General features: G+C 38.0%; 1 protein-coding gene and 1 long non-coding RNA gene across 2 annotated transcripts in view; both read right to left on the reverse strand.

The window, feature by feature from the left end:
- Nucleotides 1-25617, reverse strand: part of LOC121863736 (synaptotagmin 1-like) — a 139636-nt gene that overhangs the window by 9080 nt on the left and 104939 nt on the right. The window contains 3 exon segments of the mRNA XM_042362496.1: nucleotides 7814-7947; nucleotides 9124-9241; nucleotides 23047-23220. Coding sequence (XP_042218430.1) covers nucleotides 7814-7947; nucleotides 9124-9241; nucleotides 23047-23220 — 426 coding nt within the window.
- LOC121863738 lies at nucleotides 12099-14622 on the reverse strand. Its single transcript, XR_006088451.1, has 2 exons — nucleotides 13259-14622; nucleotides 12099-13197 (listed from the first exon to the last, which is right to left on the reverse strand). It is a non-coding gene; the product is annotated as an uncharacterized LOC121863738 (long non-coding RNA).

Consider the following 25617-nt stretch of genomic DNA (forward strand, 5'->3'; position numbering starts at 1 on the left):
TGGGAGGTTTACTTTATGAACACCACTGGGAGAGTTTACTTTATGTTAACACCACTGGGAGAGTTTACTTTATGTACACCACTGGGGGTTTTTATGTTAACACCACTGGGAGGTTGTTATTACCACTGGGAGGTTTACTTTATGTTAACACCACTGGGAGTTTATGTTAACACCACTGGGAGGTTTATGAGCTTTTATTAACACCACTGGGAGAGTTTGTACCACTGGAGAGTTTACTTTATGTACCCACTGGGAGAGTTTATGTTAACACCACTGGGAAAGTTTACTTTATGTTAACACCACTGGGAGAGTTTATGTAACACCACTGGGAGAGTTTATGTTAACACCACTGGGAGAGTTTACTTTATGTTAACACCACTGGGGTTTATGTTAACACCACTGGGGTTATGTTAACACCACTGGGAGAGTTTATGTTGCACACAGTTAACACCACGGAAGTTTATGTTAACACCACTGGGGGGTTATGTTAACACCACTAGGGTTTGTGCACCACTGGGAGAGTTTCATCTGGAAGTTTTTAACACCACTGGGAGGTTATACGATTTATGTTAACAACACTGGGAAGTTTACTTTGTTAACACCACTGGGAGAGTTTATGTTAACACCACTGGGAGGTTTAGACCACTGGGAGGTTTATGTTAACACCACTGGGAGGTTATGTTAACACCACTGGGAAGTTTATGTTAACACCATGGGAGGAATTTACTTCACTGGGAGAGTTTATGTTAACACCACTGGAAGTTTATGTTAACACCACTGGGAGGTTATGTTAACACCACTGGGAGAGTTTATGTTAACACCACTGGGAGAGTTTACTTTATGTTAACACCACTGGGAGAGTTTACTTTATGTTAACACCACTGGGAGAGTTTATGTTAACACCACTGGGAGGTTTATGTAACCACTGGGGAGTTTATGTTAACACCACTGGGAGAGTTTTTTATGTTAACACCACTGGGAGAGTTTATGTTAACACCACTGGGAGAGTTTAGCACCGGAGAGTTTATACACTGGAGTTTATGTAGACACCACTGGGGTTATGTGTAACACCACTGGGAGAGTTTACTTTATGTTAACACCACTGGGAGGATTTATGTTAACACCACCAGGAGAGTTTATGTTAACACCACTGGGAGTTTATGTTAACACCACTGGGAGGTTTATGTTAACACCACTGGGAGAGTTTATGTTAACACCACTGGGAGAGTTTATGTTAACACCACTGGGAGGTTTATGTTAACACCACTGGGAGAGTTTATGTTAACACCACTGGGAGAGTTTATGTTAACACCACTGAGGTTTATGTTAACACCACTGGGAGGGTTTTTGTTATTTAACACCACTGGGAGGTTTACTTTATGTTAACATGCTGGAGAGTTTATGTTAACACCACTGGGAGAGTTTATGTTAACACCACTGGGAGAGTTTATGTTACACCACTGGGAGAGTTTATGTTAACACCACTGGGGTTTGTTAACACCACTGGGAGAATTTGTTTACCACTGGGGTTATGTTAACACCACGGGAGAGTTTATGTCTCCTTGAGGATGTTAACACCACTGGGAGAGTTTATGTTAACACCACTGGGAGAGTTTATGTTAACACCACTGGGAGAGTTTATGTTAACACCACTGGGAGGTTATGTTAACACCACTGGGAGGTTTACTTTATGTTAACACCACTGGGAAGTTTACTTTATGTTAACACCATTGGAGGATTTATTTTATATTAATACCACTGGGATTTACTTTATGTTAACCACCACTGGGAGAGTTTATTTAATAACACTGGGGGTTTTATGTTAACACCATAGAAGTTTATGTTACACTGCAGGAGAGTTTACTTTATGTTAACACCACTGGGAGGTTTACTTTATGATAACACCACTGGGAGAGTTTATGTCGAGCTTATTTTATATTACACCACTGGAGGATTTACTTTAGTTGAACACCACAGGGGAGGGTTATTTATCATCTTCCTTGGGAGGTTTGCCATAACACCACGGAGAGTTTACTTTATAGTTAACACCACAGGAGAGTTTGATTCTTGGTTCGGAGGTTTATCTACTACTGGGAAATTTTATGTTAACACCACTAGGAGAGTTTACTTTATGTGCCACTGGGAGTTTTGTTTCTTTACACTGGGAGAGTTTATTTAACACCACTGGGGGTTTTATGTTACACCACTGGGAGGTTTATTTTATGTTAACACCACTGGGAGGTTTACTCACTAATATTCAGGAGTATTAACACCACTGGGAGAGTTTATGTTATTACCACGGGATTTATGGTGGTTTAACTTCACTTAGATACTGAAAGAATTTGTTGTGCTGCCAACTCATAATACTGCTGGAGTTTGTTGTGTCATAAGCTTATTATAATGGTAGAGATCGTTGTGTCATAAGCTTACTATAATGGTAGAGTTTGTTGTGTCATTAGTTACTATAATGGTAGAGCTCGTTGTGTCATAAGCTTACTATAATGGGTTTGTGACGTATGGGTTTGTGTGATAAGAATACTATAATGGTGGAGTTTGTGCTAATCAGCTTGTACGAGGTTTGTTGCATAAGCACTATAATGGTAGAGTTGTTGTGTCATAAGTTTACTTTAATGCTAGAGTTTGTTGTGTCATAAGCTTACTATAATGGTAGAGTTTGTTGTGTCATGAAACTACTATAATGGTAGAGTTTGTTGTGTCATAAGCTTACTATAATGGTAAAGTTTGTTGTGTCATAAGCTTACTATAATGGTAGATTTCGTTTGTGTCATAAGCTTACTATAATGGAGGAGTTTGTGTTATAAAGCTTACTGGTGGAGTTGGAACATCTTACTAAATTTAGGTGGTTTTGGGCTCCGAAATCCTACTATATGGTGGGGTTTGTTGGGTCATAAGCTTACTATAATGGTGACGTTTGTTGAGTCATAAGCTACTATAATGGTGGGTTGTTGTGTCATAAGCTTACTATAATAGGTTTGGTATAAAAAAAATTTGTTGTGTAATACTTTACTATGGTGACGTTTGTTGATCACAAACAAGAAAAGTTTTAGGCAAAGCTTTAATGGTAAGTTTGTGTCAAAAGCTTACTATAATGGTAGGTTTGTTTGTCATAAGCTTACTATAAGGTGGTTGTTGTGTCATAAGCTTACTATAATGGTAGGTTTTGTTGCATTAAACTTTTCTATTGGTGGGGTTGTGCTGCTGAAACAGGAAGAGTTTAATTACTCTTTAATGCTTTTCGTTTGGTGGTTTTAAGCATGCTATAATAGCTAGGGTTTTGTGTATAGAGCTTACTATAATTGGAGTTTGTTGTGTCATAACTATAATGGTGACGTTTGTTTAGTCATAAGCTTCCTATAATGGTAGTTTGTTGTGTCATAAGCTTACTATAATGGTGGAGTTAGTTGTCGGTTACTATAATGGTGGGTTTGCTTATAAGCCTACTATAATAATGGTGAGGTTTGTTGTTCTACTATAATGGTGACGTTTGTTGGGTCATAACACTTACTATAATGGTGGAGTTTGTTGTGTCATAAGCTTACTATAATGGTGGGGTTTGTTGTGTCATAAGCTTACTATAATGGTAGAGTTTGTTGTGTCTTAAGCTTACTATAATGGTGAGTTTGTTTGGCTTAGCTTATAATGGTAGGAGTTTGTTGTGTCGCTTACTATAATGAGGTTTGTTTGTATGTAGCTTAAACAATAATGGTGGAGTTTTGCTGCTGTCAGCATATATGGTGGAGTTTGTTGTGTCATAAACACTATAATGGGGTTTGTTTTGTCATAAGCTTACTATAATGGGGAGTTTGTTGTGTCATAAGCTTACTATAATGGTGAGTTTGTTGGTCATAAGCTTACTATAATGGTGGGTTTGTTGTGTCATAAGCTTACTATAATGGTAGAGTTTGTTCATAAGAATACTGTGGTGGTGGGTTGTGTCAAAGCTTACTATAATGGTGGAGTTTGTTGTGTCATAAGCTTACTATAATGGTGGAGTTTGTTGTCATAAACACTATAATGGTGGAGTTGCATAAGCTGACTATAATGGTAGAGTTCGCTGTGTCATAAGCTTACTATAATGGTGGAGTTTGTTATGTCATAAGCTTACTATAATGGTGGGGTTTGTTGTGTCATAAGCTACTATAATGGTGACGTTTGTTATAAAACACACTGGCAGGTTTATAAGCACTATAATGTTTGATTAGTTGTGTCATAACTTCTATAATTGGTTTGTCAAGCTACAATAATGGTAAAGCCACTTTGTTGGGTTTTCTTAAACTACAATGGTGGTTTTGTGGCATCATGCTTTCTTTTGCAATGTAGGGTTTGTTGTGTAAAAAGACGGGGTCATAAGCTAACTATAATGGTGGGTTTGTTATGTCTAAGCTTACTATAATGGTTGGGATTTGTTGTGTCATAAGCTATAATGTGGTTTGTTATTCATAACTACCATATGGTGAGTTTGTTGAGTTAAGCTCATAATGGTTGAGTTTGTTGCGTAACTTACTATAATGGTGGAGTTTGTTGTGTCGTAAACACTATAATGGTGACGTTAGAGTTGGCCTTTCACTAATGAACGTTTTGGCGGGTTACTATACCTTGGTGGCTTACCTGGCAGTTTGTGGTTTAACATATAAAAAATGGTGGGTTTGTTGTGTCAGCTTTACTATAATGGTGGGTTTTTATGTCATAGAACTTTCGGTGGGTTTTGTTGTCATAAGCTTATACTAATGGTGACGTTGTTGGTCATAAGCTACTATAATGCGTTAGTTTGTGTCATAAGCTTTTAATGATGGTTCGTTTTCAACAAAACACTACTAAATGGTAGGATTGTCGTCGCTAAACTAAAGGTTTGTGTGTCATAAGCTTACTTAATGTGGAGTTTGTTGTGTCATAGCTTTATTGGTTTTGTGTGTCATAACACTATAATGGTGGAGTTTGTTTTGTGTCATAACTTACTATAATGGTAGAGTTAGTTGTGTCATAAGCTTACTATAATGGTAGAGTTTGCTGTCATAAGCTTACTATAATAGTGGTTTAGTTTATAAGCACTTCCTACTGGTGGGTTTGTTGTGTCCCAGACTTACTATAATGGTGGAGTTTGTTGTTTCAAATACACTATAATGGTGAGGAATTTGTTGTGTCATAAGCTTACTATAATGGTGGTAGTTTGTTGTGTCATAAGCTTTTCTATAATTGGGATGGTTTTGTGTCATAAGCTTACTATAATGGTGAAGTTTGTTGTGTCATAAAGCACTATTGGTGGCGTTTGTTGATTCCATGGCTACTAATGGTGGTTTGGCCATGGCAATGGTAGAGTTTGTTGTGTCATAAGCTTACTATAATGGTAGAGTTTGTTGTTCATAACCTTAAATAATGGTGGAGTTGTTGTGTCATAAGCTTACGATAATGGTGGGTTGTTGTGTCATTTCACTATTTGGTGGGTTTGGTGTCATAAGCCTTACGATAATGGTAAGGTTGTGGTAAACAACGCTTTAATAGTGGAGTGATTAGCTTAAGTGGTAGAATTTGCTGTACAATTACGATAATGGTGGAGTTTGTTGTGTCATAAGCTTACGATAATGGTAGAATTTGTTGTGTCATAAGCTTACTATAATGGTAGAGTTTGTTGTGTCATAAGTTTACTATAATGGTGGATTTAGTTGCGTCATAAGCTTACTATAATGGTGGAGTTTGTTGTGTCATAAGCTTACTATAATGGTGAAGTTAGTTGTGTCATAAGCTTACTATAATGGTGGATTTATTTGTGTCATAAGCTGACTATAATGGTGCAGTTTGTTGTGTCATAAGCTTACTATAATGGTGAAGTTAGTTGTGTCATAAGCTTACTCTAATGGTAGAGTTTGTTGTCATAAGCTTACTGTAATGGTAGAGTTTGTTGTGTCATAAGCTTACTATAATGGTAGAGTTTGTTGTGACATAAGCTTACTATAATGGTACAGTTTGTTGTGTCATAAGCTTACTATAATGGTGGATTTAGTTGCGTCATAAGCTTACTATAATGGTGGATTTAATTGTGTCATAAGCTTACAATAATGCTGGAGTTTGTGTCATAAGCTTACTATAATGGTGGAGTTAGGTGTGTCATACGCTTACTATAATGGTGGAGTTAATTGTGTCATAAGCTTACTATAATGGTGGAGTTTGTTGTGTCATAAGCTTACTATAATGGTGGAGTTTGTTGTGTCCTCAGCTAACTATAATGGTGACGTTTGTTGGGTCATAAGCTTACTATAATGGTGGAGTTTTTTGTGTCATAAGCTTACTATAATGGTAGAGTTTGTGTCAAAAGCTTACTATAATGGTGGAGTTTGTTGTGTCATAAGCTTACTATAATGATGGAGTTTGTTGTGTCATAAGCTTATTATAATGGTGGCGTTTGTTGTCATAAGCTTATTATAATGGTGAAGTTTGCTGTGTCATAAGCCTATTATAATGGTAGAGTTTGTTGTGTCATAAGCTTATTAAAATGGTGGAGTTTGTTGTGTCATAAGCTTACTATAATGGTGGAGTTTGTTGGGTCATAAGCTTACTGTAATGGTGACGTTTGTTGTGTCATAAGCTTACCATAATGGTGGAGTTTGTTGTGTCATAAGCTTACTATAATTGTAGAGTTTGTTGTGTCATAAGTTTACTATAATGGTGGATTTAGTTGTGTCATAAGCTTACTATAATGGTGGAGTTTGTCATAAGCTTACTATAATGAAGTTAGTTGTGTCATAAGCTTACTCTAATGGTAGAGTTTGTTGTGTCATAAGCTTACTATAATGGTAAAGTTTGTTGTCATAAGCTTACTATAATGGTGGAGTTTGTTGTGTCATGAGCTTACTATAATGGTAGAGTTTGTTGTGTCATTAGCGTACTGTAATGGTAGAGTTTGTTGTGTCATAAGCTTACTATAATGGTGGATTTAGTTGTGTCATAAGCTTACTATAATGGTGGAGTTTGTTGTGTCATAAGCTTACTATAATGAAGTTAGTTGTGTCATAAGCTTACTCTAATGGTAGAGTTTGTTGTGTCATAAGCTTACTATAATGGTGGAGTTTGTTGTGTCATAAGCTTACTATAATGGTAGAGTTTGTTGTGTCATAAGCTTACTATAGTGGTAGAGTTTGTGCCATAAGCTTACTACAATGGTGGAGTTTGTTGTGTCATAAGCTTACTATAATGGTGGATTTAGTTGTGTCATAAGCTTATTATAATGGTGGAGTTTGTTGTCATAAGCTTACTATAATGGTGGAGTTTGTTGTGTCATATTCTTATATAATTGAGGAATTTGTTGTGTCATAAGCTTACTATAATCTAGAAGTGTGTTGTGTCATAAGCTTAAATGTAGAAGTTGGTTGTGTCATAAGCTTAAATTGAGAAACTTTTTGTGTCATGAAGTCATGTCAAGTTTTGTTCATTATTAAACACAATGGTCAGTTAGAAAAGGTGGATTGTAATACCAAAATAATATGATAACACATTCTAAACTACCCTACTGAGATTATTTCCCAAATCTCAACAAATTCTATTTAGCTCATTTAGATTAATTCCAATTCTCTTAGTTTTCTCTTTATTAGTCTTTACACCACAACACATAAGCAACACCCACCTGTAGGAGTTAGTCTTTACACCACAACACATAAGCAACACCCACCTGTAGGAGTTAGTCTTTACACCGCAACACATAAGCAACACCCACCTGTAGGAGTTAGTCTTTACACCACAACACATAAGCAACAGCTTCCTGCAGTAGTTAGTTACCGGAACAAACTAAGTATTTACCCACCTGGATTTGTTCAAAGGGAATTTCAAAGGAGAAGGATTCGTTATAGTAAGGGTTGAGGGTACACTTCTTGATGCTAGTTTTCTTCTTCTTCAGTCGTTTGCCGTTCTGGATGAGGCAGATCTTGACGTAGGGATCTGCAGGGACACAAATGAATATAACACACTGATGGACAAACATATATAAAGATGATGAGTCTGACAGATCTTTATAAAGCGATCTACAGGGGCAAGTCAAACTGAGGTAGAGATGTGTTATGTGGTATTGTAATTTGGTGCTTTGTATACAAGGATAACTCTTACTGATGTGTGGGAACGGTGTTGGTCTTGTGAGGTGTGAGAGTATGTGTGAGAACCATGTAGTGATGAAGTGTTAACATGTGCTTATGGCTATGTTGTTCTGGGGTTCACTATGAAGTTTAACTCGCCCAGGTTAGGTTACATTTACCCACAAGGGACGTGTTAAATGAAAACTTCGAAATGTCATCAATTAATTTCAAAGGCTGTGCAAATTTATAACAAGAACGATCACAAATCTGCCGTTCAGGACCAAATTGGTCTGTTGGACTTACTCCTTAAACCACTCCATCTCTATTCAATACTACTTGAGCATATCAACTTACTCGTCTCTGATAAACCACAGACATAAACTTACTCAAGAGATTTGGCTTTAGTTTACATACCAATCTAATTACTGTACAGTCTTACCTGATACGTTCACAGGTGTCCACTTACATAAAGGCAAAGTCAAGTCCTATTTTGTTTGTCAGTGTTTTTGTTGGATATTCGGAAAAAACCTTACTTAACCTAACCCCCAGCATACACATCAATGTTTACGGTGGTCAGGTGATGACGACATAGGTTAATAGCTTCTTAATGTAGATAACTGTTGATGCTTTTCTTTAGGGAATGGAGTCTCAAGTAATAAGACATTGATATTTAAGAAATTCAATTAAGGAAGCTTGTGATAATCCCTCTATCTGTCGTCACATCTGGCTGACTAAATACTTTTAATCAACTTGAATCTCCATTATATTATATAAAAATGAAAACCTGCTTGTGTTTCATGAATATTTTAATATATTAAAATAATTAATTTACATCAGGCTTGACATTTATGCTATAGATTTCCTCTAGAGATTCTGGCTTTGATGAACTGTACCATTCCAGTCGCTTTGTCTCACCTACAGTATCTGATAAACCACGACAACCACTTTGATGTTCATGGATTTAGTGAACACACCGGCTTGTTCTTAACTCAAACACAATTAAGGGTTTTGGTTTTAACATATTACTGTAGTCATAAAGGCTTACCTGATAAGCCACCGACATCCATCTTCTTAAGGTTCTTGGCCTCGAGGATGACGACTGTGAGCTTGCCGGCCGTGGGCACATAACGCAGGGAGAAGCAGATGTCGCCCAACTTGTTTTCCTGTTCGCGCGCATACACACAGGACCGTTAGAACCGTTTATAACCGTTACAGCCGCTACACTTCTTCAAAACTTCAAAATGCGATTGGACAGAAGCATGAGGCATTTACACTGATGATGGTAGCTCTCTCTCTACATACCTAGTGTTGAGTACTGTTATAGTGAGAAGGATCACCAAATGTTCTCCTGTATATTATAATATGTTAAGTAACTCTGACTATTGCACTGTGTTCTGTAGGATTGTTATGGTCCTACTGGCATATACAGCCATCCCAGAGGCGGGGAGGGACCACGGGATAGTATATTGAGTCCTTTCCTATATCAGTATCACACACTATTTTAATGGGAAAAAACTTGACTTTCATAATACTGATGTTATAATTATGATACATGTAATTATGTCGAGGATTATTACTGGTAAATTAGACCAAACTGGAGGATTTTATCCTGATGGGGCTGGGGGGGGGGGCACTGTGGATTATCAAATTAACATGGTAATTACTCTCCTCCTACCACCTGGGTTAATTTTTTACCTACCAACTGGATTATACACCTACCACCTGGGTTATGTAGCTACTAACTGGATTATTCCTTAACCATAGATGATTTAGCTAACAACTGGTATTTATCGGGATTATTAACCTATTACCTGTCTTAATTACCTATCATGTGTATCAATAAATTTCACCTGAATTAAAGAACTATTAACTGGAGAAATCTGGCAAGAAAAAGCCACTCCTCTTAGTAACAACACACAAGACCAGCCGCCCAACCCAACAGTGTGGACGAATAAGCTTCACTGACTGTTATCAAGGGAGTGAGTTTTAAATCCAGTATCCGGCGGCTCCTTCATGTTGTTTCAACCAAAAAATAATGTCGTGAATTTTTTTTTTTACATTACTTCAACATTGAAATAACAATGTAGGTCCACATGGACGGTAACCTAATGCATGGTAGCAGAGGGCCTTGCAACACTATGTAAGTACAATACCTAAGAAGGAAATCTACCTGATGCACACTCGTGGTCCCTGTCAGTTATGTGGGGAGTTACAATATATATATATATATATATATATGAAAAGTCTATGTTTCCTGTAACAGCCTGAGGTAGAGTTAAGAGATAAAGTATTCACCATAACTACTAAAATACGTGCGTAGAAAAATGTATCACAAAATGTGGAGGAAGATCCTGGAGGAGGCAAGACCCGTATGAAGGATCTCCTTTATGGGGTTCACCTGTAAATTTGCTGAAATGCAGTCAGTGATAATTCTTACATAATATATCACTAAATTATAAAAAAGAAGCAACTTTGTCCTATTAGGAATTATGATAAAGTTAAGGTGGAGGAGATGGGGCAGGAAGTATGGTGTGAGTAGCCTCCTGGTGAGTCACAGTGGCCCTCGGGTACACTTCTCCACTAAGTTCCACCCATTTGAAAGAAGTTGATTGGCTGCTTGTTACTGAGTCATGTCACACCAGTGACTTCACAGCTATTAGTTTTGTTTTCAATGTTTAAAACAGACGCGGTGGAACCTATTCAGGCTAAAACTATATTTTCACCTGATAAAAAACTAATACATATCAAAATACGAAAAAATGGCTGTGCATTTGCCAATGTGACATTATATCTTAATTAGCAACAAGCGACCAATCTACTTCTCAAAAATGTAACGATTGGTAAGGCAGCTCAAACTGGGTGAAATTCAGTCAACAGGTCAATTAAAATTGAGCAAATTGTTACCTGGGGTGAACAGATGTGACCGTCTCTGGGATAACGCATCCAAAATGTAATGTCGAGGATTTCACTTAATTTTTACACACTGTAATGCAATTATATAATGAAATGTAGAAAATCTCCAAACGATTTAACTAAGTTTCAGTCACACGGCGTAAGTCCATAATGTACTGTATAGCCGTTTATTTTGAGGGCGTTACCAACAGTCCGTAACGAACCGCTAAGATATATTACAGTACAGTACAGCACATTACAGTAACTCAAAGTTGATCCTGGTGAGCCAGTCTTTCTTAATGCTTGCAGTGGGACTTTTATGCCGCGAATATTATATACCAAACAAAGATGTTTATACTCATTTCACAATAATAAATTCTATCTATCTATCTATCTATCTATCTATCTTTATGTTCACTGTCTTAAACAAATCTTTTGAAATAATCCTGCCGTTACATAGTTTGATAACACAGAATATGGATTAACATTTATCGTGAAACTTTTTTCTATATAATTTGACTTTGAACGGACAGTGTGGCCAGCACGACACGGGTCACCAGTAAACAGTCGCAATTCTGACCCCAGGTCTTCCTCAATGTTTCTCTGAAGGAGTTTAGTTTCTGGTAAAATTTTATCGGTATTGTGGTTCCTGCTAAACATTTGAGTTTGACTTTATACGACATATATGTTAACAATCGTGGAAATGTCTATATGCAGAAGTGTACCCATTACTGTATGTCACTGTAAATGTAGAGGCCAAGTTCTGTCAGCGCAGGTAACGCACCGCTGCCCTCAGTCTCCCTTGGTCCAGTTCACTGCGAATGTATCCATATGTCTTGGACACACCACAGTTTGACTCACACCTGTGTTATGCAACTCCGGATAAGCTGGTACCCAGTCACACCTGGTACGGAGTGTGTGTGTGTGTGTGTGTGTGTGTGTGTGTGTGTGTGTGTGTGTGTGTCTGTGATAGAGATCCTTTCCCACAGGGTCACAGCCCTGGTTGGGAGTAGATCCCTGGACCTTGGAAACTAAGATTAGTTTCTACCCACTCAGCCACAATTCCTATCGTGTAAACAGTTCCTACTGCAGAGAGGATGTTCGGTTTGGACTGTTTTTTTTGTTTTGTTTTTAATTCTAGCAACAACATTGTGTATTGCGATAACAGCTGATAAGATGGCCTAACAAGTACTGATCAGATGATGATGTTTCTAAGCATCAAGTTTCATCCACCAAGAAAACTGGAGAGAAAGAGACACAAGCTTGAGAGTCCTATATGACATTAAATGTCCAAAACTGTAGCCAAAATGGTGCCAGTCTCCTCGGGCCATGACATACACGCAGTCAGTTTGTTGACATTATAATAGACAGAGTCATTCTCTTGTATATGTTATATAGTAAGTCTCATTGCTGTTTACAGTGTCTCCTGCTGTATGTGGTGACAGTCTGCCTGCACTGCGGGTTGCATCATAACAAGACCACCACAGGACATACGTACCAGACACATTGGTGGGGTGGAAGAGGGATGGGGAAGAGTATAAGTCAACAATGTTAGTGTGTCAGGGGGAGCCCTGAAACTTAACACAGTTAAGTAATATTCTGACAACTCTAAACACAAACTTGCGATGTGATTTTTGTGGACAAACTTTTGAAGGATTAGCCATAACTCTGTGGGGGGGGGGGTAGTGAGGGGGAAACACTTGTAAACAATGGTAATGAAGTTAATATACCTACAGGCACGTTATCCTAATTAAAACTATAATAATTTGGGGGGAAACTGAGGCCGTGTGTAGCCTTTACCAGTTACTTGTAATGCTGTAGTAATGTGGTCCAAGTACTGTACTCTGATGCTGTATCTCTTACTGAACCCACAGTGTTAAGTTAATGAGGTACACCATCATGCACTAAGATGGTGTATTTATTACTTATACTAAGTGTTAAGTTAACAATAAACTGATAAGGTGTAACTGATACTTATAACAAGATTACAGTAATAAGTTAGGATAAACACATATACCCTATCTGATGGCTGCCCACTACTGAGGCAGAGTACTTGGTGTTCCTGTAAACATGGTAACACAGAGAAGCTTAAACCTAGTTCTGATAATGTGTAAATCTTTGCACAGGATGATATGAGCTTCTGATAACCCGTATAGTTGTTATAACCTGTGTAATTTGTTGTGAAAGTCTACTATGACCCTATTTAGCTGTGGAGGTCTAGTATAACCTCTTCAGTTTGTTGTGAAAGTCTACTATGACCCTATTTAGCTGTGGAGGTCTAGTATAACCTCTTCAGTTTGTTGTGGAGACTAAGCATAATTCTCTCAATTTATTGTGGAGGTGTAGCATGGCCTCCTCAGTATGTTGTGGAGTATTTAACCTCTTGACATAGTTAGTGGTGACTTACCCTGAACACGGACAAGAACACTTAGCACCATAGAGGAGAGAGTGGTGGGGGAGGGGGGGAGGGACACAGTTTACAGAGTGTGCTGGTGCCTCACACCCCGCCTCTTCCACTCAACATTTGGATCACATTTTGAGGAATAAAGTCTTTGAAAAGCACCTGACCACATCTAAAGCTCAACTGATTATACATCACTGAACAACATCTAAATCGTAGGAAGTCTCTCAATGACATTTATTCTTAATCTTTGAATACCGTATCACCCAATAAAAATTTCTACACCTGGTGATAAGCTACTTTATACGTCAGTTTGATGTCACGTAAACCCTTTTGGGTTTTCTGGGTTATATTTTCACAAAAAAGTATAAAGCGTGTGTATTGTATAGTAGGTGTATTTCTTCCACTCAAATCCACTAATATCTCATTTACAGTACTGTACAGTGACTATAACCCGTCAGTCTGGAGACCCAAGTTACATTACACCAGCCCGGGCATAAATAAGTAAACATACAGCAGTCACGGTAGTCCCGAACATCGTTTTAAACTTTGAGGGAAGTTATACGCATATATTGTATATTTGAAGACAACAAATCTCTAACACTTCCTCTTATCAATATAATAAGAGAAAAAGAGAAAAGATGCTCACTAAAGACTTTATTCCTCTGAATCAGTAACAAGAAAAAAGAGAGAACAAAAAATGGTTGTGCAGAGAGTGACAATACTTACGTAGGCAAGAGGGTTGGCGCCAGAGGTGTGTGGAGGTACATGCGCACCAAGAGAGGGATGGAGCGAGCATTGATAGATGACAAGCATGGCAGAGAAGAAACATTGTGAAAAAATAGGAATTGTATATCTCATCAAATCCAAGTCATCCTTCTTTTTTTTAATTCATCACAAATTGTGGGTTCATCATGACCCTGGAATTGGATATGTCATCAAAACAAAGTCATCATCCACCTTCTGTTTGAGTGACTCTATATAAATTGATTTTATGTCCTGGGAGTTATACTGTATACACCACCAACTCCAAGTCACCTTTAGTTTTACTTCACCAAAGACTGTGGGTTCATCATCAGAGTGTCTTAACTCACAACACAAAGTCATCACACCCTTCCTACTTTATTTATTATAAAGTTGGGTTCATGACCATCGCATTGTTTATCTCATCAACCCCCATTATTTTTTCATTACAAATTGATATTATGTCCTTGGAGTTGTGTGTGTATATACACAACTCACACGCACACACATATATATATATATATATATATATATATATATATATATATATATATATATATATATATATATATATATATATATATATATATATATATATATAATCAACTCCAAATAATTTTTTCATTACAAATTGGGTTCATGACCTTGGCTTGGTTAATGAAGGCTTATTTTGGTAGCAGTAATAATAATAATAATAATAATAATAATAATAATAATAATAATAATAATAATAATAATGATAATAATAATAATAATAAGAAGAAAGCTAGCATAGAAACCCGTATCAAAGTTGGTATCAAAGGCATAATCAAAATGTGATAGATAATAATAATAATAATAATAATAAGGATAACAATAATAATAATAATAATAATAATACTAATCATAAGAAAGGACTCATCCATCTCAGCAACTTCATACTGAAAGAAAATTAAAACAAATGAAATGAAATAAAACAAATTCATACAACAGGCAGAAACGTACCCAGGCAGTGGATAATAATAATAATAATAATAATAATAATAATAATAATAATAATAATAATAATAATAATAATAATAATGTAAAGACCAACGTGAATGGTCATGTAATATAATAAATTAGTAATAGAATATTGGATCCAAAATTTCTGAATTGCTTAATACGTAACGAAATGCATTGAGCTTCGAGTCGTTTGGTGATCAAAGATTATAGAGTTGCATTTTGCATTGTTAATAAACTCCGTAACAAAAGATAATTCTGTTATTTGATTAAGTTATAATGCAATTAGGAGCCGCATTTTTAGTTAACTTTATAGATTTGTTGAGCAGTTGGTAAAATCTTTAAATTTATTTCCAGACTTGGTTAAATCACAAAACGACCTGAAGCGTGTAAGTTCGTAAATGGTGCCAAATGCTGGAAGACATCGTTGCTATTTGGCAGACATTTACGCTCCAGCTCTGTCTAGCATTTTGGGCAGATCAATTTTGCACACAATTTTGCTGATAATTTTTACATTAATACCAAAATATTTATATATTTTTTTTTCTAGATTGAAGCTTTGTTAATGTTTTGAGCAATTTGATAATGATGAGAAAAATCAGTAAGTTGCTGACAGAGATGGGCAGGAACAGTAGAGTCTCCAGGTGAACCATTGTGAGCAGCTGAGTAAATCTGTGAGTAGTAGTTACTGGCAACACAGAGTTAACATACTCCAGCTTGTAATTATACAACAATTATAGTTAATCATAGTTAAGATATTTTCCCGAATTAAGTGGGCATTATTGACGGCTCCTGAGGACAAGAGCTCATCAACTGCTGTAACAACATTAACATTGACCTTTATGTCATATGGGACTCAATATGAAATAATAAATTCTGATTATAATTTGATATGCGAGAGGTTAAGTTTCTTATAAGCGTTTTATGATATTTTGGGGGTTAGAGACTGTTAGGAGTGACACTCTTGCATAATAGTTTTAATTATCACAATATTTTAAGTTATTATATTTAATAAGGAATTATTTTATTTTATTTTGGAGACACTACTAGAAGCCTAATTTAAACTGTTAAGTGACTACTGTTCGATCCTGCGCCTTTATAACGACAATTTCTGTGTCATTGGTACGATGTCACATGCAGAGGCATTAATGCTAAAAACTCTCTATTGGTTCTCTAAGATTCTTGTTTATATATGGAGAAAAGGGGTAAAAATATATAAAACCATTCGTGGAATAGAGCATCCTGAGTCATGTTCTCAAATACATGCATAAAAAACCTTATAACTCTCTCTGGAACTGTCCATGTATTATCCTGTAGTTGGAGATGAAACATACGAGAGTTGTGAACGAGTGGTAGGACGGTGGGAGGGCACCGGACACAGCGACACCGCATCACACAGTTAAAAATTAAATAAACAAATAACAGCTGTATTCACAACAGGCATGGCCCTTATCATCTCTAAGCCTCAAGAGTCAATTTATGCGGGTTTGTATATCACATTTTCTTCCTTGAGGTTTGGGGTAATGATTAGGTCATGCTTGTCGCGCGTCCGGTCTCGGAGTCTCGCAGATCTGTTCATTAAATGTTTCTCCCTCAGTAAAGTTGTGCAGGAACTCATCCAACTAGTTCATTCAAGCTACAAGACAAATACAGCATCCAAAATGGCATCAAGATTCCAATGGCATTGTACCGTAAATAGATGCATTCCTTTTCCAATAATTTGGGGAGAAAATTTAAGAGGAACCTTTAAGAAGCCGAGCCCGGGACCGAGTGAGTGAGGGAGAGTCTGCCAGAAGGGGGATAACTAATCACCAATTGGTGTTGTAGGGATAAAGTGCTCGGGCCAGATGCCAAGTTTTAGGAGACAGAGAGGCGAGTATTTAATAAACGCTCAACATAAACAACTGGAAGGCAAATGTGAGCAAACTTAACTGAGTGGATGATATGGAAGGTTTCACAGTTACACACACCGCTCTCTATCCCCTTCTCATGAGTGACATACAAGCAACTGGCCACTGAGCAGTTAAGGTTGAATTTCACAGTGATATATAAAGAGGAGAATGATAATTATATACACAGAGGTTAAATCTGACAAGATGAATTATGTGATGAGGCCAGCCAGCCAGCCAGCAGCCAGCGATGCCACGAACGCGTTGCAATACCTCGCAATATACAGCTTCTTTTAGGGCACTCTACCGTTCTTTTAGCAATGGCACGGGGTGTTCTTTTAAGTACAGGTGTAAAACTGCAAAAACGATGTTTGTTTTTTATTTCCCTCAGCGACCCAGCTAAAGTTTACAACAGGCAGGACATCCACAAATGCCCACTCCATATTTCTGGTATATGTATCAAGTTGGAAAAAACATAACAGAGCATAAAGGATTTTGCACATCTGTGTTCTCTTAGAATGAGTGAGGAGAAAATGTTTACATAATAGTAAAGGCTCTATTATCAAATACATTACACTTTCTGCAGCCAATCAAAACTTGGAATACGGTACAGTATTTGTGTACTCAAGCTGACAACTAATGGTCTGAGTATTTACGAGTAAAATTGAAAAATTGACTTTGCATTATGTGACCTAATGACAAGAGGGAGACACCACAGCATGATAGGTGGACTGTCTGTGGGTGCTGGAGATGGAGCGAGCGATATGTGGCGGCACCTGCGAGTCATCCTGGGTCGCGGGGTGGGGCGAGAGGCGGAGTCATGGCTGAATTAACACACTTGTCTCTGCCCCCGGCCTGCCTACAACCTACGCCACCAGCTTTCACAATAGGCTTCACATGTAAACACATTTCGCCCAGGTGATGGGGGGGCAGTGAGTGAGGCGGTGTAGGACTTGTGGAGTGCCGAGGGCTGTCAAGTTTGTCAGACAATGAGAGAATATGCGGTACAAGAAGGGGTATGGGAATGAGGACGCAGGTGGAAGCCGTCCGGAAGGCGACGTAGAGAAGGATAGTACATGGACGAGGCGTGCGTGCGCGGCATGCAACACGGCACCAACCACAAGAAGCATCACAACCACAGGCATCGGCAATCACTAAACATCAGCAAAAATAGTCTCAAGCATGAAGAGTCACTGAATAGTGGACACATAACCTCTATTCACTTGCTCCAGAGCCTCCACCTCACCTCACCTCACTTCAAGGCTTATTAAGGCTAGCGGATCATTCCTCATTAGATTTGGGGAGGTCGGAGGGAGGTGCGTGGAGCAAGGAAGAGGCTGAGTCCTGCATGCTGAGTGGGAGATGAGGAAGAAAAGAGGACACCTACCTAAGGGCCGTGAGCCGCCCTACCACCAACACGCAATATCACCCACATCCAGTTGAAAATTTTTATGTTTTTAGAGGAACACTAAATCTGAAGGGTATTTTTTGGTTGGAAATATTAAAAAGAGGTTATTTGAAAGTTGTTGAGTGAAAGAAGTTATAAACGGCGTGATGGGTGGCAACCTGAGTGACCTCGGGTTGACCTGGTGTGGAGCGAGTAAGGTTGTGGAGGGTGGTGGAGATCAGGTCAGGGGGGGGTCACCCAGGGTGGGGGAGGGGCCTGGCCCTACACCAGATAAGGCAGTACAGGAGTGAGTCGTCCCAGCCCGCGGGAACCACTCTCGCTAACATTGGTACCACTCTAACTTGTGGAACCTCTCAAACTAACTCATGGAACCACCCAGACAAACTTGTGGAATCACTGTGACTAACTTGTGGAACCACTAAGACTAACATGTGGAACCACTATACTAACTCGTGGAACCACTGTCATTAACAAGTGGAACCAGTGTGGCTAGTGTGTGGTAGGGTGGGTCAGCACCACTGACCACACCACTACTGGACATCCTTGGTCATAACCCAGCCCCTGATGGCTGTAGCTGGGTCACCACCACATCCTACACATTGGTCTCACTACTTGAGCTATTGAGACACTTGGAGAACAAAATGGCTAAGAAAAAAAAATCATATCTGAAGGCCAGAGTCTCAGTCCTACTCATAGTTACAAAACATCAAATTATCAGTTAGACAGAAGTTTTTCTTTCAAAAGTTATGAGATTAGCCCTTGGGCTGGGAGGCACCACGTGGTCTGAACACATCGTAAATATGCTAAGTTCATAAATGAGACAACAATGCGAGATTTATTTACTTCAGCTCAGTTTTGGCATCTGGTTGATCCTCGACTGAACAGGAAAGCTTGTGCTCCTCACAGTTATCATTTACTGAACTCAATCATATGAAGACCCGCAAAGCTGCAACCCAATACTGCATTTTCCATTTTACCAAGGAAAACGTAGGCAACTTAGCGGAAGAAGGGTGGACTTAAGAAAGTAGTTCATAGTTTATACTAACAGTGTCTAATGGTGCTATGTTGCTCCTATGAATATAATTTGTTGCAGCATTGCTGGAGAATTATGTGCAGTACATGAGCGACTACAGAGGCTACCTTCTCTCATCTGAGTCTAGCTGCTCCAGTGATCTGCAGCACTACTACAAAACATCCTTGAATATCTAGATAACCTTGGAATCAAATTTGTATATATATATATATATATATATATATATATATATATATATATATATATATATATATATATATATATATATATATATATATATATATATATATATATATATATACACAAAGAAACAGGCAAGTGATAATATTTGGTGATCAAGGCATTATGCACTGAACAACTATATATAATTTACATATTAATCTGCAGGTCCAAATTTTCTAAATGAAGATAATTTTGAAGCAACTCTTTACCACCTCATATAACTATTAAACATATAATGCAAACATTATCGACATTTCCAGTTGGTGATGGTTGGTTTGGACGGAGGAAAGGAGAGGAGAGAAAGTAGCCCCGTCCACCAAACACCCCATATAGTTTACCAAGAAGAGGTAAGTCCCCACACCGACAGCTTCAACACACAACACGGCCTTTATCAACTACTGGCCAACACTATCTGCCGTACACACACATCAAACATAACCCAGCACCAGTGCCAGTACCTCTCACTCTGACTGGCAACTCCGTGATAGCATGAATGACCAGCTATCCACGGCTATGGTGTGGAGTAACAACCTTCACCAACTGAGAGTTTCCAATCAAGTATATCAGGTAATCCGTGTTCAAACCTCTAGGAAGGGGATGAGGATGTGGGTCTCAAGAGTCTTCCTTTCAAGAGGTTGGAAGTTGGTGTTGCAATTAGAGGGTTATGGATGATGTGTCCGTGGCTGTGTAATACAGGAGGACGGTGGGCTGAGTGAAATACATGTATATATATATATATATATATATATATATATATATATATATATATATATATATATATATATATATATATATATATATATATATATATATATATATATATATATATATATATATATATATCCACACAAGGGGCAGTGAGCGTTCACTATGAGTAATAAAGTGATTCAGTGTATTGTTTGGAGAAGAGGAGGAAGCTCATTTAAACTTTTGGTACGTAATGGAAGCTGAATTGACCTGACTCAAAACAAAGATTGTTCACATTGCGTTGTGCTGACTTACATTTCAAATATCTACAGAGGGAAGGAAATGCCAATACACAAGTATGTTGGCAAGTGTTCAGTGTTTATCAATGATGGTCAAGAGGTGGAACACGTTTCAGTAGTGTGGTGTGAGTAGTGACTCAAACTTGGCACGGGTGGTCTTCACCAGCGTGCGGCCACCGCTCCAACAAATGCAGCCTTACATGGATTTTGTTTACTCAAGCACCCTAACTATGATTTTAAGAGGCTCATCTATGCATCTGTGCTTGCTACTGCAGGCACCTAGCAGCGGTCCTCAGATTACTGCAGAAACAATGTACATTTACTCTGTTGATCAACTTGAGCTAATGAGACGAACTTTATCATGACGCACTCCTACTCCAGCTAGGCTGAACTAAAGTTTGGCTAAGTCTGATACAATGTTGTGATCTAGGAGCTAGGCACGCTAGGCAGTGATCAACATCATCCAGTTCTGTCATGAAGTGTGTGGAGCCAGTCTATACAAGTCTGTTCTGACAAAATGATGTTTAGTACAGAGAAACACATAGTCCGGGGGCAAGATGCTTCAGGTGATGGTTGATCCATTTCTTGAACACCACTAGAGGGACAGGTTAAGAAGGTGGCCATATAGTGCCATTAAAGGAAGAACTACAACTACTTTGGCTGAAGGGTGCTCTCAGTAACTGCTTGTTAAGGTACAACCACCACAGTTTAACCAAAAAGTGCCCTTAGAAGAAGCTTTTTAAAGGACTACTACCCACACTTAGTCAGTACCGAGCAAAAATGTTTAAGAGGGACTACTGCCCACAGAAGGACCAAGGGGAGCCTGGCAGTCACTTTGAAGGTGCTACTGCATGTAAAGGGATCACACAGGTTTCAAATTGCTACTCCTTATGGTATGAGTAATGGGGCCCATAACACCAGTTTGATAAAACACTACCACCCACATCTTGCACCATGAGTCACTTACATCAACATACACACACGGGCCACCACTGCCCCACCTTCACTCTAGTGGTTGACCAAGAATCTGGACCTCCTTAACGTGTCCTCTTCGTAAAGGATGTAATATATACGTCATCTTGACCTGCCATTTTAAGTCAAAGATGACAAACATGGCCCATATATCCATGGAGTGGCATTGCCGTTATAGATTTATTCATTTACAAGTATTATTTATTTTGATTTAAAGTCTAGAGTCTTGCCCCTAATTGGTGGTGAGGTAATGTATTACTCAGCCAATCAGCCGTGTGCACCTGGTTTCAAATTAGTAAATATGTAACGGAAATTTCACCAAGAACAATGTTGTGAGTGTCATCTGAGACGTGTGATGGCAGGCCCCGAGCAGTATAACTGAAGGTTCTTTATATACTTCTTAGAATATTTAATGTGTTGCTAGTATACTCAACATGTTGTTAGTATGCTTAACATGTTGTAAGTATACTTAACGTATTGTAAGTACACTGAACATGTTGTTAGTATACAGGTACTTAACATGTTGTCAGTATACTTAACCAATTGATATTATTGTACACTTAGCATGTTGTCAGTACTCTTAACATGTTTTTAGTACATTTAAAAAGTTTTTAGTTTACTACATGTTTGTAGGCACACTTTACATAATACAAGTATACTTATATGTCATAAGTATACTAAATGTGTTACCAGAATACTTAACATATTGTCAGTATACTTAATGAGTTGTTATATGGTCTCTGGGACCTCCCTGGTACAGTACAGTATGTGAGAAAACATATTAGCGACCTGAAAGGGGTTAGGTGGGAGATAACAAGGGGGAACAGGTGGTATAAAATCACTGTGAGGTTGAATAAAATCTATCAAGTGGTTAACGACTAAACTTGAATATGTTTTGTTAGTAATTAAAACAAAGACTGGCTACTAAACAGTTACAATGCCACACTGTAGTTGTAATGCAGACCTACTGTATTGTGAATTACTGTACAGCACACAGGTTAACATGAAGAAACTGTACTTGAAAATATTGCTTAACTGATTATCTAATGTAAGAGTGTTTGTACTGGTATTGGTCTAAACATAAGCAGGACATTATCCATCAAAATATTAATTGTTCAGCTGAAATATGAGTGAAAGTTACTCAGGATAATCTTAACATGATTTCCTAATACTAAAAAAATGTGGTTTTGTATAGATTAAATGAGGTAATTAATGACAGAATATTATATCTGCCATAACTACTGGTGAACAAGGACAATTTTGTAATCAATTTTTATGAAATGTTTGAGAGACCTGAAGTGTGTTATCTGGCAGAGATTATGTCAGTGCGAGGCAGAGAGTGATAAAGTGTGGAGGACGATGGAGGAGAGGAGGAGGAGGTAAGGAAGAAGAAAAGGATGAAACAGGAGAATAGAAAGATTGCCGCCCTTGTGAGCTCACCTGGCCACCATCGCCTTCCACAGATACAAGATCACGCCACTCTTCGATCGTCTGGGCGAGGTCCACTTGGCAGAGAGGGATCTTGACCTCACCAATCTGGTCGTGTTTTGAGAAGCGGTCGAAGTCATAGATGCCAAAGACGAGGGTCTTGGACATGATGTCGGCATACGGGATCTGCTAGAGGAGGGTGAGAAGCACTAGGTTAGACTCAACACACAGTGGCAACACCTGACCTACTTGACTGTGCTCTGATTACTCTCATATCTTTTCCGTTAACGTAATGATTCTCTATTTTCTCGGTTGTTATTGTTGTTGTTTTTGTTTTGTATTAATCTTGACTAAAGTTTTATTCTTTTTTTCCAAGCATTTTTCCACTTAATGCAGGTTGTAAGCGAGAGAAAACACACACACACACACACACACACACACACACACACACACACACACACACACACACACACACACACACACATTTTCCTCTCATTCTTTGTCATTAATTCACTCTCTGCTGGAAAAGACGAGTTCTGCTATGTACTTCACTCTGTAACAAGGCCCCAAATCTTGTGTAGCTTCACACAAGCCAACAACGTCACCCGTTAGCTGTTTAGCAATATGTTCTTACCCCCCAAAAATTCATATAACACCAATCTCTCTGTATATTAATGTACTCTGCATTATTGATAGCATTATTCCTGCTGAGATACTATCGTGTTAGTGTCCTGCTGCCCCCACCGTGCTACCTTGTGCTCTTACTCCACGGTACAGTGCCTAAATTGCCTCCCCTTGTTTACATTCACCCAAGATGTACATGTTAGGCAGCGGCGCAGGTTTAACTACACATACTCTTTCTCTCTTCTCGAGTTTTAAAGCCACGATTACCGCTCCGTCCTTATGTGTCAGGTCTGTGACTATTTGAGAAGTGTAGATAGATTTCTCTCATTTTTTCTCCTCTAACTTGGTTGTCATTTGAGTGTCTTCTCATACTATATTGAACTTCTTTAGAAGAAAATCTGTAATCAGTTAACAGATGAATATTAAACTAAATACAAACCAAACAAACTGGCCAAACCAAACACGAATTGATTAAATGTTTATTAAAATAATGTTAAACTTGTCCGAAGAATAATGAGGATTAATGTTCAATTATATAAAAATACAATCAGTTTAATTTTAAAATATATATAAAATTTGGGGTTGTTAACTATCACTCTAGTTGCTGGGCTGACAGGGCTAGAATGACCCCTGAGAGGATATCACCTTCTTGTTAAGATACGTCAGCATAAAACAGGATTCAGCTACGGTAAGAGAAGTCTATATTTCTATTATACGTGGACACTATAATGTAGATTTTAGGCAATAAGGGTGTGAAAGGATTTTGGCGTTTCAGTCAAAATTTTTAGCACGAAAACTGAATAATCACGATAAAAGTTTTCATTTTTTATAGTGCACTACAGCATTTAGAACAGACTACCATATACTTTACATAGATCTGGATTCTGAAACTGAAGTAATTATTATTTACGGCATAAGATATAATTTCGTCACTATAATAAAGAAAATGTCAGTGGAAAGTGGATTGTATTCCGGCAATTATATAATTATTCCATAGTAGAAGATAAAATGTCATAATTGAACTGAAAAGTTGCATATAAAGAGAATCAGAACACAATCAGGTGTGTCATGATACAAGGCAGCTCTCAGTGGTGGTGTGGTGGAGCTCTGGCCCTTGAGGGAGTGGGCAGTGTCGTGCCAATATAGAAAACATGAAAAATATCTATAATGTTATATTATTCTACGTTAAAAAATGAAAAGCTTGGAGAAACAAAACATGAGAACAAAAATATTTTCTGATTCTTATAATGAAGGAGTAAAAGCAAGAATAAATATGCTTGCAATCATAAAGTTAATGAAAACTCCTGTGGAAGTGTGCAGGTGACAGGAGTAGTGGTGGAAGCTGTGAAGGCAGTGGATGGTACTGGTCAGGTTTATTCGTCTGTGACTCCTCACTCCCAACATCCTACACTATTCTCTCCCTCTAAGTAACATGAGACTTATTTCAAGTTTTCATATTTAAAGACATAACTTGGGCTGATGTCATAGGCAACAGAGGTTCTGATACTGTACTTCACAATGTAGGGTTGATTCTTGTACACCATACCTCGTCATACAAATATTACAGCTATCTTTAACATTCTAATTTTTATGGAACTGAGGTTTACATATGTACAATTCCTAGGAGATACTCAACTAACTACTGTACTGTACTGTCAAAAGACTGCCAAATATCTACCAACTACCTGTCCAATTTGTAATATACACCCATGTACTGCACCAAGCTAAAGCCTTCATTTCTACATCTCTTATGGCTATTTATATCCTCCTCTTCCTGGCGAAATCCCATTTAGGAGCTCAAGCTTGTCATTCTTCTACTAGCAACTTTCGATCTTCAACTGTAAACTTGCCATGTTACTTCCAGGAAATTCTCATTGAGCAAAACAATATGTACTGTACATTCTTCCTAGCTTATTCTGATATGCTCTTCACTCGTTACTGAGGGCATTTATTACATCA

Source organism: Homarus americanus, unplaced genomic scaffold (genome assembly GCF_018991925.1).
Source record: "Homarus americanus isolate GMGI-L3 unplaced genomic scaffold, GMGI_Hamer_2.0 scaffold48354, whole genome shotgun sequence".
Lineage (NCBI taxonomy): Eukaryota > Metazoa > Arthropoda > Malacostraca > Decapoda > Nephropidae > Homarus > Homarus americanus.